The sequence below is a fragment of the Bufo bufo genome, chromosome 8 (genome assembly GCF_905171765.1).
Source record: "Bufo bufo chromosome 8, aBufBuf1.1, whole genome shotgun sequence".
Classification (NCBI taxonomy): Eukaryota; Metazoa; Chordata; class Amphibia; order Anura; family Bufonidae; genus Bufo; species Bufo bufo.
In genome coordinates, this window is record NC_053396.1 from 15,064,667 (window position 1) to 15,082,836 (window position 18,170).

At 41.3% G+C, this 18,170-nt stretch overlaps 1 protein-coding gene across 1 annotated transcript; it reads right to left on the reverse strand.

Annotated features, from left to right (window-relative positions):
- Positions 1–2,594: 2,594 nt before the first annotated feature.
- Positions 2,595–10,593, reverse strand: LOC120977322 (glycosyltransferase family 92 protein F13G3.3-like). The gene is made up of 3 exons (XM_040405225.1): positions 10,579–10,593; positions 3,930–4,081; positions 2,595–3,842 (listed from the first exon to the last, which is right to left on the reverse strand). The coding sequence occupies exons 2-3, from the start codon at positions 4,034–4,036 to the stop codon at positions 2,696–2,698; spliced, it is 1,254 nt and encodes a 417-aa protein (XP_040261159.1). The 5' UTR covers positions 4,037–4,081; positions 10,579–10,593; the 3' UTR covers positions 2,595–2,695.
- Between the last annotated feature and the right edge of the window lie 7,577 nt (positions 10,594–18,170).

An 18,170-nucleotide genomic window follows, 5' to 3' on the forward strand; every position in this document is an offset into this window, starting at 1 on the left:
GACAGAATCCCTTTAACTTCTAAGCTATGTAACATCCCCAAAAAATAAAATATCATTCCCAAAATGATAGAAAAACATGAAGTAGACATATGGGGAATGAAAAGTCATCACAATTTTTGGCGGTATTACTATGTATTACAGAAGTAGAGAAACTGAAACTTTGAAATTTGCAAATTTTTCCAAGTTTTTGGTAAATTTAGTATTTTTTTATGCAAAAAAAATTACTTTTTTGACCCAATTTTAGCAGTGTCATGAAGTACAATATGTAACGAAAAATCAATCTCAGAACGGCCTGGGTAAGTAAAAGCGTTTTTAAAGTTTTCAGCACTTAAAGTGACACTGGTCAGATTTGTAAAAAATGGCCTGGCCCTTAAGGTGAAATAGGGCTGTGTCCTTAAGGGGTTAAACTAACTTATGCTAATTTTGACGATCCCTGCTGATGTTTGGACAGCGCCCAAGTTCCCTTTTTTATGCCACATCTTGCTCCTGTCTCAAGACAGCAGAAAATGCCTGCTCAGCCAATCAGTGGTTGTAGCGTTGACCCCCTCTGCAGGGATTGGTGGTATTCCCGTGTCGAGATGTCAGCAAAAAGTAAAGCACATCAGGGACCTGGACACTGTTGAAGTGGGAGATTGGAGAGGTGATTATAAGCTTGCTTACGTTTTTTTTTTAATTTTGATGGTCAGCCGACATCAGCTCATGTTTAGAAAAAAACTGAGGGTGCAGTGTGTTGGTTATATCAGTGAACAACATCTAGCAGACTGATGAGGAGGGTGACGCTGGAGGTGTACCTTCACACATCAACAGTGGAAATACTCTCAGGACACACTAGGTTTCACTTTCAGGTCAGCATCTCTACAGACAGGATTTGGGAGAATGCTGCATCACTCGAGGTCTTCAATGTAATTCCTAATTTGTTTACCAAGAATGTGACGTTTCGACTGCAATGAGTCTTTGTCAAGCAGAGTGGATTCAAAAAGACTCATTGCTATCAAAAATGTCGCATTCTTGGTGAAGAAATTAGGAATTGCATTGAAAACATGGTGTGCTGCAGTATTCCTCCATAATCCTTCATTATTAAGGCCTAAAACTTCTGGCACCATCACTTCATGAACTGTCCAATTTGGACCTAACGGTAGTGCTGTCTAATTTTGGATATTTTCCCTACAAAGAGCCCAAATCAGCAGTTCTTACAAGAGGACTGAGGATTGCTAACAGTGCCTCCTCGTTTAAAGGAACAAGAAACACAGAAAATGCACACACAAAAAATATCCCTTCATCTCTTACCTTCCCTTGGTTCTACAGTATATTGTCTCACATTATAGTTAAAACCAAGAAATAAAGAAAGAAAATTTATCTCCATGTCCTGGGAGGTCAGCCATGTTCCTCCTCCTACTTGCCGGACTGTGAGAAGCTGGCTGGAGCAGGAGCCTCCCTGCTGTGCCCTATTTGCAGTAGGACAAGAAGATCACTAAGCCAATCCTATTTGGCTTGGTCCGTCTCCAGTTGAAGATGGAGGAGATCATCAGGAGATTAACCCTTTTGTTCTACACAAAGATTTCTATTTGACTGCTTGTTTCAGGAACTCACAGAAAGTGCTTAGGCCTCTTTCACACGGGCGTTGCGGGAAAATGTGCGGGTGCATTGCGGGAACACCCGCGATTTTTCAGCGCGAGTGCAAAACATTGTAATGCGTTTTGCACTCGCGTGAGAAAAATCGCACATGTTTGGTACCCAAACCCGAACTTCTTCACAGAAGTTCGGGCTTGGGATCGGTGTCTTGTAGATTGTATTATTTCCCCTTATAACATGGTTATAAGGGAAAATAATAGCATTCTGAATACAGAATGCATAGTAAAACAGCGCTGGAGGGGTTAAAAAAAATCATTTAACTCACCTTAGTCCAACTGATCGCAGCCCGGCATCTCCTTCTGTCCCCTTTACTGAATAGGACCTGTGGTGAGCATTAATTATAGGTAAAGGACCTTTGATGACGTCACTCCGGTCATCACATGGTACGTCACATGATCCTTTACCATGGTGATTCACCATGGTAAAAGATCATGTGACGTACCATGTGATGACCAGAGTGACGTCATCAAAGGTCCTTGACCTATAATTAATGCTCACTACAGGTCCTATTCAGTAAAGGGGACAGAAGGAGATGCCGGCATCGCGATCAAGTGGATTAAGGTGAGTTAAAGGATTTTATTTTATTTTTTTAACCCCTCATGTATTCAGAATGCTATTATTTTCCCTTATAACCATGTTATAAAATAATAATGATTGGGTCTCCATCCCGATCGTCTCCTAGCAACCATGCGTGAAAATCGCACCCCATCCGCACTTGCTTGCGGATGCTTGCGATTTTCACGCAACCCCATTCATTTCTATGGGGCTTGCGTTACGTGAAAAACGCACAAAGAGGAGCATGCTGCGATTTTCACGCAACGCACAAGTGATGCGTGAAAATCACCGCTCATGTGAACAGCCCCATAGAAATGAATGGGTCAGGTTTCTGTGCGGATGCAATGCGTTCACCTCCTGCAACGCATCCGCGCGGAAAACTCGCTTGTGTGAAAGGGGCCTTAGTGTTCCTTTTAACTCTTTACAACGATCGTATGAATTCTTGATTTTTGTCTATATTTATCTCCTGACAGGTGAGTATCTACATACAGTATGGAGAACCTGGATTTCAGTGATAGTTCAGTTGTCTCAAAACCTTGTTAACATTTGTAATAAGAGACGAACTGTGTTTCCATATGGTCGTGTCTCTTATGAGAGATGTCTGTGGGAGATCTGGCTGCTTTGGTGACCGGCCGTGGTGAAGGCTTACGATATTATCGGGAACAATAACACTTTTCTTATAAGCTCTTAATACAGAGTGAACTGACACCTGAATGACTTCTCGTGGGTTGATTATCATCTTATGGTTGTTGAAGATATTTGGAATTTCTGGCTCATAGTATATCAGCTGAAGAATGTTGATTCCTGGTACATTTTGGGGGAAAGCCGTCTGGAAATTAGGAGTTGTGATGTTCTTTGGATAGAAGTAGTTTTTTACCAGGTATACAGCCGTATCTGGATAGGCTTTCTCCAACGTCTCCATCATTTCATCCCATGTTGTGCTATGTCTCGGCAGAATGATTTCGTCCACATCATTGAGGGTGACATATCGACTTTTGTACATGTTTCTGTACATACAATCATTCAGTGCTGAGAGCTGCCCATAATAACCAATTTGGCTTTCAGGGTTCATACTTTGATGCCAGTCAGCAGATGTTCTTAAAAATGTGTCTATTGGCCAAGGTACAATCTCTAGAAATCCTTCTGAGACATAGAAATCAAGCACTCGTCCCATGGCCTTACTGCAGCCATTCTTGTAGATGACCACCTTCTGGGCTCCTAGAAGACGATACATCTCTATGGCCTGGATATGCTGCAATATATTGTCCTGGTTTCCGAACATGGTAGAGATACACACTGTGAAGTTTGCAGAGAAAGGCTGGGGATTGCTGTTCTTTATCTCAAACACAGGAACATTATTTGTGTTTCTTATGTTGGACCAATGGATGGAGATATGTTGAGAAGAGCAGTTCAGAGGTTCAGGGCAGACCACATCTGCTGGCCCATAAGAAAACCCAAACCATTGGTTGTGGATCTCTATTGTTGCTTTTACGGAAACATATCCAGGGTCATTCATACAGTAAAACCAACAATATAGCTCCTTCACATCTTCTTTGTTGATAATAGTCAACACACGCACTTGGCTGGACTCTCTGCCATCATAATAAGCTGCTATGATGAAGGTTTTATTGTTCTCTAGAGGGGTGATCGTGTCCCTGGAAATGACAAAGGTTTTATTGTTATCTTAAGGAGTAATTGGAAATTACATTGTTTTATTGTTTTCTACATGGATGATTGTATACCTGGAAATGTCCGGGCCTTTTCCTCCGGCTCTTTCTTTAGTTAAAGCGTGATAATAAGAAATTAGGAAAATGATGTTTAGTATAAAGATCGCAAAACACAACTTCATAGTGACTGTGGACGAATGGCCAAAAATATTAAGAACGGTGGATATCTGCAAACAAAAGTGTACACTTTTAATATGGGAGAGCGGTGAGTGTGAAAAACTATTGGAAAGAAAAACTGGAGAAGTTGTTCATCTAATCACAGAGTAGCTTGGCCTCGGCCTGGTCGGGTTAGAAAAATAATTATTGACACATAGAATCATAGAAACATGACTGCAGTCAAAGACCAGGTGGTCCATTTAGTCTGTCCTTATGTTACTTCCATTCCATACAGTTTTTCCAAACAAATCTGCTCGAAGTTTGTGCCAAGAAAATACTGGTCTTTTATTAAAATAATACTGTCTGACATTGCTTTATGTCGCCCTTTCCCTTCTTTCCTTAAAGGGAACCTGTCACCGGGATTTTGTGTATAGAGCTGAGGACATGGGTTGCTAGATGGCCGCTAGCACATCCGCAATACCCAGTCCCTATAGCTCTGTGTGCTTTTATTGTGTCAAAAAAAGATTTGATACATATGCAAATTAACCTGAGATGAGTCCTGTCCCTGACTCATCTCACGTACAGGACTCATCTCAGGTTTATTTGCATATGTATCAAATCGGGTTTTTTTACACAATAAAAGCACAAAGAGCTATGGGGACTGGGTATTGCGGATGTGCTAGCGGCCATCTAGCAACCCATGTCCTCAGCTCTATACACAAAATCCCGGTGACAGGTTCCCTTTAAGGTTATATAAATTAACCACTTCCCATCTGGGCCATTTGCCCCCTTCCTGACCAGGCCTAATTTTGCAAATCTGACATATCTCACTTTATGTGGTAATAACTTTGGAACGCCTTTACTTATCCAAGTCATTCAGAGATTGTTTTCTCGTGACACATTGTACTTCATGATAGTCATAAATTTTAGTCAATATATTTCACCTTTATTTATGAAAAAATCCCAAATTTACCAAAAATTCGGAAAAATTCTCAATTTTCTAAATTTCAATTTCTCTGCTTTTAAAACAGAAAGTGATACCTCATAAAATATTTATTACTCAACATTCAACCATTTGTCTACTTTATGTTGGCATCATTTTGGAAATGTCATTTTATTTTTTTAGGACGTTAGAAGGCTTAGAATTTTAGAAGCAATTCTTAAAATTTTTAAGAAAATTGCCAAAACCCACTTTTTAAGGACCAGTTCAGGTCTGAAGTCACTTTGTGGGGCCTACATAGTGGATACCCCCATAAATGACCCCATTGTAGAAACTACACCCCTCAAGGTACTTAAAACCGATTTTACAAACTTTGTTAACCCTTTAGGCATTCCACAAGAATTAAAGGAAAATGGAGATCAAATTTTTTAATTTCACTTTTTTGGCAGATTTTCCAAATTAATCCAATTTTTTCTTTAACACATCGATGGTTAACAGCCAAACAAAACTCAATATTTATTACCCAGATTCTGCGGTTTACAGAAACACCCCACATGTGGTCATAAACTGCTGTATGGGCACACGGCAGGGCGCAGAAGAAAAGGAACTCCACATGGTTTTTAGATGCCATGTCCCATTTGAAGCCCCCTGATGCCCCCTTACAGTAGAAACTCCCAAGAAGTGACCCCATTTTGGAAACTAGGGGATAAGGTGCCAGTTTTATTAGTACTATTTTTGGGTACATAGGATTTTTTGATCATTCATTATAACACTTTATGGGGCAAGGTGACCAAAAAATTGGTTGTTTTAGCACAGTTTTTATTTATTTATTTTTACAGCGTTCACCTGAGGGGTTCAGTCAAGTGACATTTTTATAGAGCAGATTGTTACGGATGTGGCGATACCTAATATGTATACTTTTTCTTATTTATTTAAGTTTTACACAATAATAGCATTTTTGAAACAAAAAATATATGTTTTAATGTGTCCATGTTCTGAGAGCTATATTCTTTTTTATTTTTTGAGAGATTCTTTTATGTAGGGGCTCATTTTTTGCAGGATGAGGTGACGGTTTTATTGGTCCAATTTTGTGGGACATACGCCTTTTTGATCACTTGGTGTCGCCTTCATCCAACACTTTACATAGTTAAATAAGTCCAATAAGGTTTGATAGAGAAGATCTGCCTTCACTGAAACCATGCTGTTTTGGCTCCAACAAGTTGTTGGTTGTTAGGTGGTCCTCATTTTCAGGAGAGTTTCCCCAATTTTTACTACTAGAGATGTCAAACTAACTGGCCTGCAGTTACTGGCTTCTTCTCAAACTAACCTTATTATGGATATAAATACTATCATCAGGAAGATCATTTGCTGGAAGGGATTGGTTGACCAGATCAGTGATTGTTCTTTAACTGCTTCCGGACCACCTGTTGACTATAGACGTCAGGGCAGTCCAAGCTTATCTCTGCAAGGATGTTCCTGAACGTCCTTGCAGAGATCACAGCTGCATGCTAATCATGCAAGATCGGGTGTCCATTGTCAGTGACAGCTAGGTTCTCCAGAGAGAAGACAGGTACTTTTTTTTTACTGTAGTTGCCACTCAATCAGCCCTGTATATACAGATTAAAAAGCAGTAATGCAGCTGCTTCCTACTCTGGTCCTACCAATCTTGTGATCGCCACGGGTCGGATGTATGCACGAACTGCTGGGTCTTAGCAGACCCAGATCAGCTTTGCAAAGCCATTGGGGCTCCATTCCACTTGTAACTAGGACTAATATGTCAGTCACAGTTACAAGAGAGGTATCAGCAATAAAAAAAATGTAATGTTAAGATTGCAGTCGGGACACAAAGGTGGAGAGTTATCAAGATTTATCTCCCCTGCACTGCTGGAGGATACACCACACTTTTGACGAGTCGCAGGCATCGTCATAAATTAGGCTCATCCTCCTGCAGTCCATGCTCCTAAACAGAAATCTACAACAGCTCAGCCGTAGACTTTTTAATGCAACTTTTCTGGTGCAAGGGAGATGATAAATCTCCCCAAAATGTAAAACAAAACAAAAAAAACCAACGAGAAAGCCACCACTCACTACCCCACAGCTTCTAGCCCTGCCCCCATTGACATAACACATACAGTACATTCCCTCTATAAAAACAACTGTCTTGGGAAGGGGACATAATATAAAAATTGTGCTTTAGTTGCATTTTGTGCTAGTAAATTTTTTTTAAAGCAGACTGTTTCTATTTTTTTTTTACATTTTTACGGGTATAAAAAATAACAGAACAAAAAAATATACTAAAATAAAAATGACATAAATGCCCCATGTGCCATAATCGAATGGCAAAAAAGTTATGGCTTTAACAGACGAATAACATTATAAATAGGCTTGAGTGAATCAAGCTTCGGATCATAGATACGAATTTGATTCGTTAAAAAACGTTGTTTGTCATGCTGTTTCCATACAGCATCAAAATGTATGGGCTCCGTGTTGCAAAACTTTGTCCCGGCCGAAGTTGCGCGAGACTTCGATGAATGACTTTGGTATTCCTATCTGCGTATTTAAAAACATGTTAAAATAGGACTCGGAAGCCAGTACCAAAACTGACTTCGTATGAATTCTCGTTAGCGATGATCTGGCAGTGTAATACTGCCGCCGATTACCTGATGAACGAGCAAACGCTTGTTCATCTGGTAATTGGAGTCTTTCAACAAGTTTAAAAATAATCATTTGCTGGCGGCAGATCGTGCTGTGTAATCAGCAACCTCCTGCCGGTAAATTATGAGTCAGTATGGGGAAGAGCGATGGCATTAGCGATCGCTCATCCCCATACTGAGGAGGAGATTGCTGCTTGTAATAGCAGCGGTCACCTCCGCTAGCGAGCAGACAATTGCTGGGAAGGAACACTTCCCTCGTGACGATCACCTGCTTCGTCTGCCAGTGTTTTTGACCGCTTAGTAATTTAGAGATAAGATTTATTTGATGACCAGCACAAAGTGAAAGTACGATTCACACAGCTAGAAAAACAGTTAACCCTTTGTGACAGAGCGGCTCAGTATTTTTAATAAAGACCAACTGAAAAAAAGATTTTTAGCCCAAAATGAATAATAGGCAATCATAAAAATTGCCTCCAAAGGTGTACATAGCCTTTAAAACATGCAACTTCACCTAAAACATCAGCCTCCAAAAACACTAGAGAAGAGCCGTTATACCTGGGCCCATTTGTCACATATTGCTAGGATATGCCATGAATGTCAGATTTTTCTTTGGCCAAAACCCGACGCTCATGCCGTAAACCGGTCGGATCTCATTATAGTCAGTGGGTTTTGACGGTGAGTGCACTATCCAGTTAGGCCAGATGCGGTGAAATATGGTAGGCTGTTCCTTTGCCAGAACAGCCTGCCAAATACCTTTACCGCAGGTCCAATCAACACCAGGCATGTTGGAATAACCTATAATTATATATGATTTCCTTTGATTGCAAATTGAGTTCAACCAGCAGGTTATCATAATCCTTAATTTGCCCTGGAAGCTTATAAATCCAATTCTAATCCCTGTCCTTTCTTTAGTTTGCATGAAAACGCTGAGTTTCTTGCTCTTTGTGTGTATTGTGAATTACTGTCAGTTTCAGACTAACATCATCCACTACGTTTACCATTCCAGCAACTACCTCATTGTGGCAAAAATAATTTATAGAACCAGACGTAGGTCTAAGTAGAACATCTTCCAGTTTATTAGTTCCACAATTAAAATCCAGGAATACAGCCCATGACCCTTGGTCTGCACACTTTCGGACTATAAATAGTACTTTCTCATGACCCTGGACTAGGTATAGTCCAAAACCCGTAGGCCAACTGCTGATTATCTCTTGGGGTTCCTTGTTGTATCACTGTCTTTTAATTGTGAAACTAATCGGAAGAAGTTTTACTGAGACCAAAGCCTGTTGCTGGATAATATTTTATTTACCACTATTGGATTGCCTACTGAATCGTCCAAGCACAGAACAAGGTCCACACATTGCAGGAGCGGTGAGCTGATCATTGACTGTTGATACAACAGTATCTACCATCCTAACATCTATATCATCAACTACATCTAAAGTCCTAAGTTCCCAACAACATCATCAACTGTATCTACCATCCCAGCATTATCAACTGCATCTACCACCCCAACTATATCTACCATCCCAACATCTAAAGAAACTGCATCTACCATCCCAACTGTATTAAACGGGACCTTTCACCGCTTCTGACATGCCTGTTTTAATAGCTTCTTGCATTCCCCATGTAATAACAATTTAACTATATCTACTATCCGTAAAGCTACATTATTAATTGCCTCTACCACTGCAATTACATCAGCTACATCTACCATCCCAACAGTATTATCAACTGTATCTACCATCCCAACATCTACATCATCAACTGTATGTACCATCCCAACATTTACATCATCAACTGTATCTACCATCCCAACATCTACATCATCAACTGTATCTACCATCCCAACATCTACATCAGCAACTGTATCTACCATCCCAACATCTACATCAGCAACTGTATCTACCATCCCAACATCTACATCAGCAACTGTATCTACCATCCCAACATCTACATCATCAACTGTATCTACCATCCCAACATCTACATCATTAACTGTATCTACCATCCCAACATCTACATCATCAACTGTATCTACCATCCCAACATCTACATCAGCAACTGTATCTACCATCCCAACATCTACATCAGCAACTGTATCTACCATCCCAACATCTACATCAGCAACTGTATCTACCATCCCAACATCTACATCATCAACTGTATTTATCATCCGCACAACTACATTATCAATTGCATCTACCATTCCAATTACATCATCTACCATCCTAATAGCATTATCAACTGTATCTATCACCCCAACTACATCTAACATCCCAACATCTACAGTAACTCCATCTACCATCCCAACAGTATTATCAACTGCCTCACAAACTGTATCTACCATCCCAACAGTATTATCAACTGCCTCACAAACTGTATCTACCATCCCAACATCAACTGCATCTATCATCCCAAATACATTATCAAATGCATCTTCTATCCCAAAAAACGACTGCACCTCATCAACTGCATCTACTATTCGAACATCTACATCATCAACTCTAACTACCAACCCAACAATATCATATCATAACTGCATCTACCATAGCAGCAACATCATAAACTACAGCTACCCTTCCAACATCTACCATTCCAAGTACATTATCAACTGCATCTACCATACCAACAACTATATGATCAACTGCATCTATCATGTCAACAGCACACCTCTTTGTTCTAAGAGGTTAGGAACAGAAATCCTCCATAACATACATTTCTGCTCCCTTTATCTAATTTAAATACAGTATCTGTCTAGAAAACTTCGGAATTCCATACCAAGGACTTCTGTGCCACTAAGATACAAGGTGCCTTGTTTTTCTAATTATAGACAGGCAAAACCTCTGAAAAAGAGAATCAGTTACCGTATATTGCCAAGCTCCTGGCTGAAATTTTGGAAAGTACAGCTAGCTGCTCCAGTTTTTAAAACTACACTCTCATGAAGCGGGGCGTTCACAAGCAGTAAACTTACCAGAGATGCGGACAAGCTTTAATTATTTCCACGAGCTCTTTGTGTTTTTTAAATTGTACACTATTTAATCCACACCCTCCCTAATTTGTTCCTCAGCAGATTAGTTGACCCTAGTTTATGATGTTGGAGGTAACTACTAGTTAATTCATTCGCCCAGAAGCTGTTATTCCCAAGATTTCACGCTGTTTAATAAAACTAGTAAATTAAAATACAAAGCACACTAAAAAAACCTTCCCCCCAAAAAAGGAAAAAATTTTAATAGCTGGAGTGCAGTGATATAGTTATGTATGGGTTCCAAAAGTGTGTCGTTCCAGCTTCTTTTGGTCTTAGTTGTCAGGTGTTAACTGAGGAATAATTGATATGAACCTATGAATGCTTTGATTGTCTCCGAAACCAGTTCCTGACCACCCATCGACTACAAACGTCCTGGCAGTCGGGACTTATCTCTGAAACGTCCATTCAGAGGTCACAGCTGCACCCCAGCTGCACGTCCATTTAGAGGTCAATGACAGCATGGCACCCCATAGAGAAGGCAGGGACCGGTCCACAGTGTCCCTGCCCTCTGGATTGCTGTATACACAGCGCTAAACAAGTGCTATGTATACAGATCAGGAAGCGCTATGACTGCTGGGGCCGGGAGACTGCAGGAGCTGCTGGGTCTTACTTAGACCTTTCTCCATAGTGCCCCCATGTGTGCCAGTACATAAGATAGGGCTCCAGTAGATGCCCCCATGAGTGCCAGATAGGGCCCCTAGCAAAGTGTAAATTAAAAAAAATAAACACATATACTTATTACTTACCTCTTTGCTGCTTTCAGCGATGTGATGCAGGCCTCTTTCGGCCTGTGTCCCGCGCTGTACGGCTCATACAGCGCGATGATGTCATTGCACCGGCCTCTGATAGGTTATAGGCACTAGGCCTGCAACCTATGAGAGGACTGGGACACCTCTCCCCTGCCCCGCCGCAGCCCTTTAAGGCCTATTGCACACGACCATACGTATTTTACGGAACGCAAAAAACAGATCCGCAAAAAATACGGATGACATCCGTGTACATTTCGTATTTTGCAGAACGGAACAGCTGGCCCCTAACAGAACAGTCCTATCCTTGTCTGTAATGCGGACAATAATAGGACAAGTTCTATCTTTTAGCAGAAAGGATATACGGAAATACAGAAACGGAATTCACACGGAGTTGAAATGAATGGTTCCGTATAAGGTCCGCAAAAAAAAGGAACAGAAACGGAATGAAAATACGTTTGTGTGCAAGAGGCCTAAGACTGTACATTATTTGATTGCTACGTTTATGCGACATGTGGAAGAACGGGCCAATTTTCACTTTTGCGTTTTCATTTTTCCTCTCCACCTTCCAAGAGCCATAACTTTTTTTACCTTTCCATTCATAGTATAAGAGCTTTTTGTTTGCCAGGCAAGTTGTATCTTTAATGGCACCATTTAACTTACCTCATCTTGCACTGAAAAATTTGATAAAAATTCTTTCTGGGGTGAAAAAAACAAAACAAGAAAACATGGCATGACGACGATACCAAACATAGATAGGTTTTATTATATTTTATTACATTCACAAAAAATAAAAACTTAAAAAAAAATTTTTAAAACTTATTTTTCCATCGCTATATTCTGACGTCAATAACTTTTATAGATTTTTGTCTACAGAACTGTGTAGTGCTTGTTCTTTGTAGGGCGACTGATCATTTTTATTGGTACCTTTTTTTGTGTACAAACAACTTTTTTTTCCATTTTTTTTAAGGGCGCAAGGTGACCAAGGCGATGAGACCATTTTGATTTTCTTTTTAGCTACTATGTTCACCTTGCATGATGAACTATATTTTAATAGTGATGAAATTTTTGGATGCAGTGACACCAATTATGTTTATTTTTTTTATTGCTTATTTATTTTAATATGTGATATTGGAAAAGTGTGGGGGGGTAGCAGAGTGGCTCAGTGGTTAGTATTGGTGCCCTGCAGCGCAGGGTCTCTAGGTTTGAATCCAACCAAAAACAACATCGGCATGGAGTTTGTTTGTCCTCCCTCGGCCTGTGTTGGTTTTCTTCAGGTATTCGAATTTCCTCTCACAACACTCCAAAGATGTACTGATAGGGAACTTACATTGTGACAATGGGTGGGATAGATCAAAATTGGTTTAAAGGATTAAGGCGGTGGTTAAACTGGTTTAAACAGATATCAGATCAGATCCCACTATTTTTCAGAGCTCCTGTTGAAAATAGAAGGTGCGATCTAATTGGTATGTAAGTAAAATAAATAAATAAATAAAAAATTAATTATATATATATATACAGTACATACCCAAAGTTTGGACACACCTTCTCATTCAAAGAGTTTTCTTTATTTTCATGACTATGAAAATTGTAGATTCACACTGAAGGCATCAAAACTATGAATTTACACATGTGGAATTATATACATAACAAACAAGTGTGAAACAACTGAAAATATTTCATATTCTAGGTTCTTCAAAGTAGCCACCTTTTGCTTTAATTACTGCTTTGCACACTCTTGGCATTCTCTTGATGAGCTTCAAGAGGTAGACCCCTGAAATGGTTTTCACTTCACAGGTGTGCCCTGTCAGGTTTAATAAGTGGGATTTCTTGCCTTATAAATGGGGTTGGGACCATCAGTTGCGTTGAGGAGAAGACAGGTGGATACACAGCTGATAGTCCTACTGAATAGACTGTTAGAATTTGTATTATGGCAAGAAAAAAGCAGCTAAGTAAAGAAAAACAAGTGGCCATCATTACTTTAAGAAATGATGGTCAGTCAGTCAGCCGAAAAATTGGGAAAACTTTGAAAGTAAGGGCTATTTGACCATGAAGGAGAGTGATGGGGTGCTGCGCCAGATGACCTGGCCTCCACAGTCACCGGACCTGAACCCAATCGAGATGGTTTGGGGTGAGCTGGACCGCAGAGTGAAGGCAAAAGGGCCATCAAGTGCTAAGCATCTCTGGGAACTCCTTCAAGACTGTTGGAAGACCATTTCAGGGGACTACCTCTTGAAGCTCATCAAGAGAATGCCAAGAGTGTGCAAAGTAGTAATCAAAGCAAAAGGTGGCTACTTTGAAGAACCTAGCATATGACATATTTTCAGTTGTTTCACACTTGTTTGTTATGTATATAATTCCACATGTGTTCATTTATAGTTTTGATGCCTTCATAGTCATGAAAATAAAGAAAACTCTTTGAATGAGAAGGTGTGTTCAAATTTTTGGTCTGTACTGTATATATATATATATATATATATATATATATATATGGTAACAGTATTACAGTTTTTTGCAGAATCAAGCGTACCTGAGAAAACTACTGAAGAGATACTGCCGGTCATTCCAATACACACACTGCCCGATAACCTGCATCTCGGATCGCTCTATCTAAAGATTGAACAGCACGCCGCTGCTCCCGCCCACATGGGACGCCACGCAGCGGGCAGGTAGAGCTCAGCCGACAAGCATCCCATCTTCCCAACATCGGGACTGGTAACGTAACCAACAATCAGTTATCTGCACAAGCTATTTGCTCCGATTTATTAAATATATCTCCTTGCTCTTGGAGCGGCATACCACCTTTAATGTGGACATTAGATTTTTAACATACACGATAGCGCAAGTAACAACTTATCTAGTATAATACAACTGCAAGATAAAGAGCGCTTCTAACGTGGTATCGCCACCTAACAACAAGATAAATCGGTACATTTTCCATTTCTTCCCCGTTATAGGGAAATATATATAGTCACCATCCGGTTCAAAATAACCTTTCACAACTGAAAGTAGGCTCTCTGTTGTACTAAATATACACAGAGCCGCCGATACACCACAGGGGAGACTTTTACAACTTTACAACTGTGCATTGCCTCCTACTATTTATGAATGAATGAATCTGAATTACTAATAAATTTGATGTGATTGCTCTCCCTACTGGACACTAACAAGAACTATTCCTTGGATACTTTACCAACAGTGACCAATCTATATATTGTGACCTTATTATTTTTTATTTATTATTTATTAATTCTATTACCATTTTTTTTAACCCTTTTCTTCCTTTTTAGTACCATTTTTACACTTTTTTTGTGAATTTTAGCAGATCAACTTTAACATTTTTTAATCTTTTTTAAATATTTTCTATTAATTTTTTCATTAATAGAATCAATAAATTGGTAACAGTACTACATATATTGTGGTTATTATACACAACCCTAGGTAATTATGAGTGCCTCCCACATTTATAGAGAGGTAGAGCACCTAGCAATAGGTTTCCCAGTTTGGTGCAGCCACTGACCCAGCTTCATATATATATTTCTGTATATAAATATATATACTGTGGGGATTTGCTCTGGTAGTTAAGATAAGCGGGCGCAGTACAGAGGCGAAATACAAGTTCGCAATTCAAACTTTAGTGTTTATTCACACATGATGCCAAAAACAAAACATCACTTTTGCAGTGTTGGTGTTACTTCACACCCAATTACAAGTTAATATAACAAAGGTCACCTTGGTGGCAGTTCTGCCTCAGAAAGTTCAAATAGAGGCTTTAGACGGCCTGTTCCCTGACACACGGGTCTCCGCTCTCCAGCCCAGCACAGGCCTTAGATCCCAGTACACAGACCTCCTGAGCTCCACTGTCAGACGGAGGTAATCCTCTCCACCTGGCAGTGCTGGCTGGTTTTATGCCTGGCAAAACCTGGCCTGGAACATGGGGAGTAGTCACCCACCCAGCACTTTGACTAAGAGCCGTCCCGGATCAGCTATACAGCCATACTAAGTACCAAGGTGTCAAACAGCAACCGCTGCTGACACATAAAAACCGGCTCTTACCCCACCGAGGCCAGGAACCTCGGTGACACGTACCTATCATCCACGATGATTCCTTGTAATTTCTTACAATATATATATATATAGTGGGGATTCGCTCTATGAGATCCATAGTGATCCACTCGAATGGAACCTCAATAATCGGGAGAGGGACCAGGGGACTACTGAAATGTGGCTGGGGGCTGGTTATCTGGCAGATTGGGCAAGACTTGCAATACTCTTACACCTCGCTGAAAACACTGGGCCAGTAAAACCGCTGTAGAATCCGGTCCTAAATTTTCTGCTGGCCCAGGTGTCCCCCAAGAATATGTTGGTGGGTTAACTCTAACACAAGCTTGAGATACACCTTTGGCACCACCAACTGTTCAATATGCTCACCCTGTAGTTGATTTACCTGGTACAGCATCTCCTGTTGAACCACAAAACGGGGGAACATAGACTCGGCCCCCTGTTTTTGCGGCTCATCCTCAACTACTGCCACATTTTCCCAGGCCCGAGATAGAGTCGGGTTCTGGTGCTGTGCTGTACCAAAATGGTCTCCAGAGACGTTGAGGTCTGCCAACTCCGGGCCCGGCGGCAAATCCTCCACGTCTCCCACCATTACATTCAGTGGGCTTGGCTCCCCCCCTTCCACCACAGTGGCAGCCACCCCTACTGCTGGCCCTTCCGCCTCAGGTTCCCAGGGTTCCGGTTTCCCCCCTTAGCAAAGCCATTCTATTGGGGCTACTCCTGCCCCATGGGTATTGGTGACTCACGCCTCAGGTCACAGTGACGGGAAACCGGGGAAGTCTCTCCCAATTATTAGTTCATAATGTAACTTTGTGGCGACGGCCACCTCATGAGTCCACCTGCCGGCCACCGTGGATAGAGACACCAGGGCGGTGGGATAGTCCTTTAAGTCTCCATGGATGCACACGACACCGACTTTTCGGCCAGTATACTCGGTGGGCCGCACTAGGGCAGCTCTTACCAGGGACACCAGGCTCCCTGAGTCCAGCAGCGCCACCGCCAGGGTATCTCCCACTTGCACCTGGCAAAGGTTAATATTGTCTATTGTCTCGGGGGTACCGGTTGTACACAGCCTTATGGCATACATTGAGGGACAGTAGCCATAGTTAGTGTCCATGGGTTTATGTGACCAGTCTCTTGACACTGCCAACAGACCATCGGAGCTGGGACTGTAGGGAGTATATCCTGAGCAGGTTTTTCTGGCACTGGCCGCCTGGTCAAGGGTGTAGATTTCCGGGGTTTAACTGGCCTCCTCCCAAAAGAACCCTGTGGCTTCATAGCGCTCTACCAGGCATCTCTAGGGTATTACCAGGGGACACCTGGCCGATCCATTGCTGGAGAGGGTACGGCAAAGCCCTTCAGAACACATCAGCTAACAGACGGTCCAGCATAGCAGTGGGACTCAGTACGTCAGGCTGCAGCCATTTTTGCAACAGATGTAGCAGATCATAATACTGCGGTCTGGCGGGTTCAGCCGGGTTAAATTCCCACTGATACACCCGCTGGGCCCGGACCAATACATTCACTCCAAGTCTTGCCAGAATCTCACCCTTTACGGTCGGGTAGTCAGCCGCTTTACCAGCTGGTAAGTCGAAAAACACCTGCTGGGGTCCAGACGCAAGGAACGGAGCGACAACCTCAGCCTATTGGTCTCGGGGTAACTTCTCCCTCACGGCCACCTTTTTGAATACCGCCAGATACAGATACACAGTCACTGATAGCTGGACCCCTGCTGTATCGGCCGGCGCATTAACCCTCACACTGCTGCGGTCAACTCTGATCGCGGCACGTGCGGTATCCTACCGGATGCGGGATGGCCATCGGGTCCCCGCGCTGCTGTGATGGGGACCTGATGGCAGGGAAGGCAGCCCGATGCCTTCCTTAGGCATCGTGGCTGCCTTCCGTGACAGCCTGTGATGTCCAGCCCCCTTGATCTCACAGGAAGCAGGCTGTAAGTGTATTACAGTGTGTAATACACTTACAGCCAATGCATTACAATACAGAAGTATTGTGATGCATTGTAAATGGGATCAGACCCCCAACAGTTGAAATCACAGAGTGGGACAAAAAACGAATTGTAAAAAATAGGGAAAAAAATAAAAGTAGACACATTAGGTATCGTTGCGTCCGTATCGAAGTGGCTCTATAATATCACATGACCTAACCCCTCAGACGAACACCGTAAAAAAAAAAAATACTAAAATAACAATTTTTTTGTCACCTTACATCACTAAATGTGCAACCTCAAGCGCTCAAAAAGGTGCATGCCCCCCAAAATAGTATCAATCTAACCGTCACTACATCTCGCAAAAAATAAGCCCCTACCTAGACAATCGCCCAAAAAAAATAAAATATGGCTCTCAGACTATGAAGACACTAAAACATGATTTTTTTTGTTTCAAAAATGCTTTTATTGTGTTACATATAATTTTTTTTTTAAAAGTTGACATATTAGGTATCGCCACATCCATAACAACCTGCTCTAAATAAATACCACATGACCTAACCCCTCAAGTGAACACCGTAAAAAAGATAAAATAAAAATGGTGTCAAAAAATCCATTTTTTGTCACCTTACATCACAAAAAGTGTAATAGCAAGCGATCAAAAAGTCATATACACCCCAAAATAGTGCCAATTAAACCGTCATCTCATAACGAAAAAAAATGAGCCTTTACATTAGACAGTCGCCCAAAAAAAAAAAATATGGCTTTCAGAATATGGAGAATTT

Bases quoted from the DNA above. Each gene is read 5' to 3' on its own strand.
- LOC120977322 (XM_040405225.1), bottom strand. From the start codon at position 4,036: ATGAAGTTGTGTTTTGCGATCTTTATACTAAACATCATTTTCCTAATT. The intron at 3,843-3,929 runs GTATACAATCAT...TGTCATTTCCAG, and splicing joins AAAGGCCCGGACATTTCCAG to GGACACGATCACCCCTCTAG.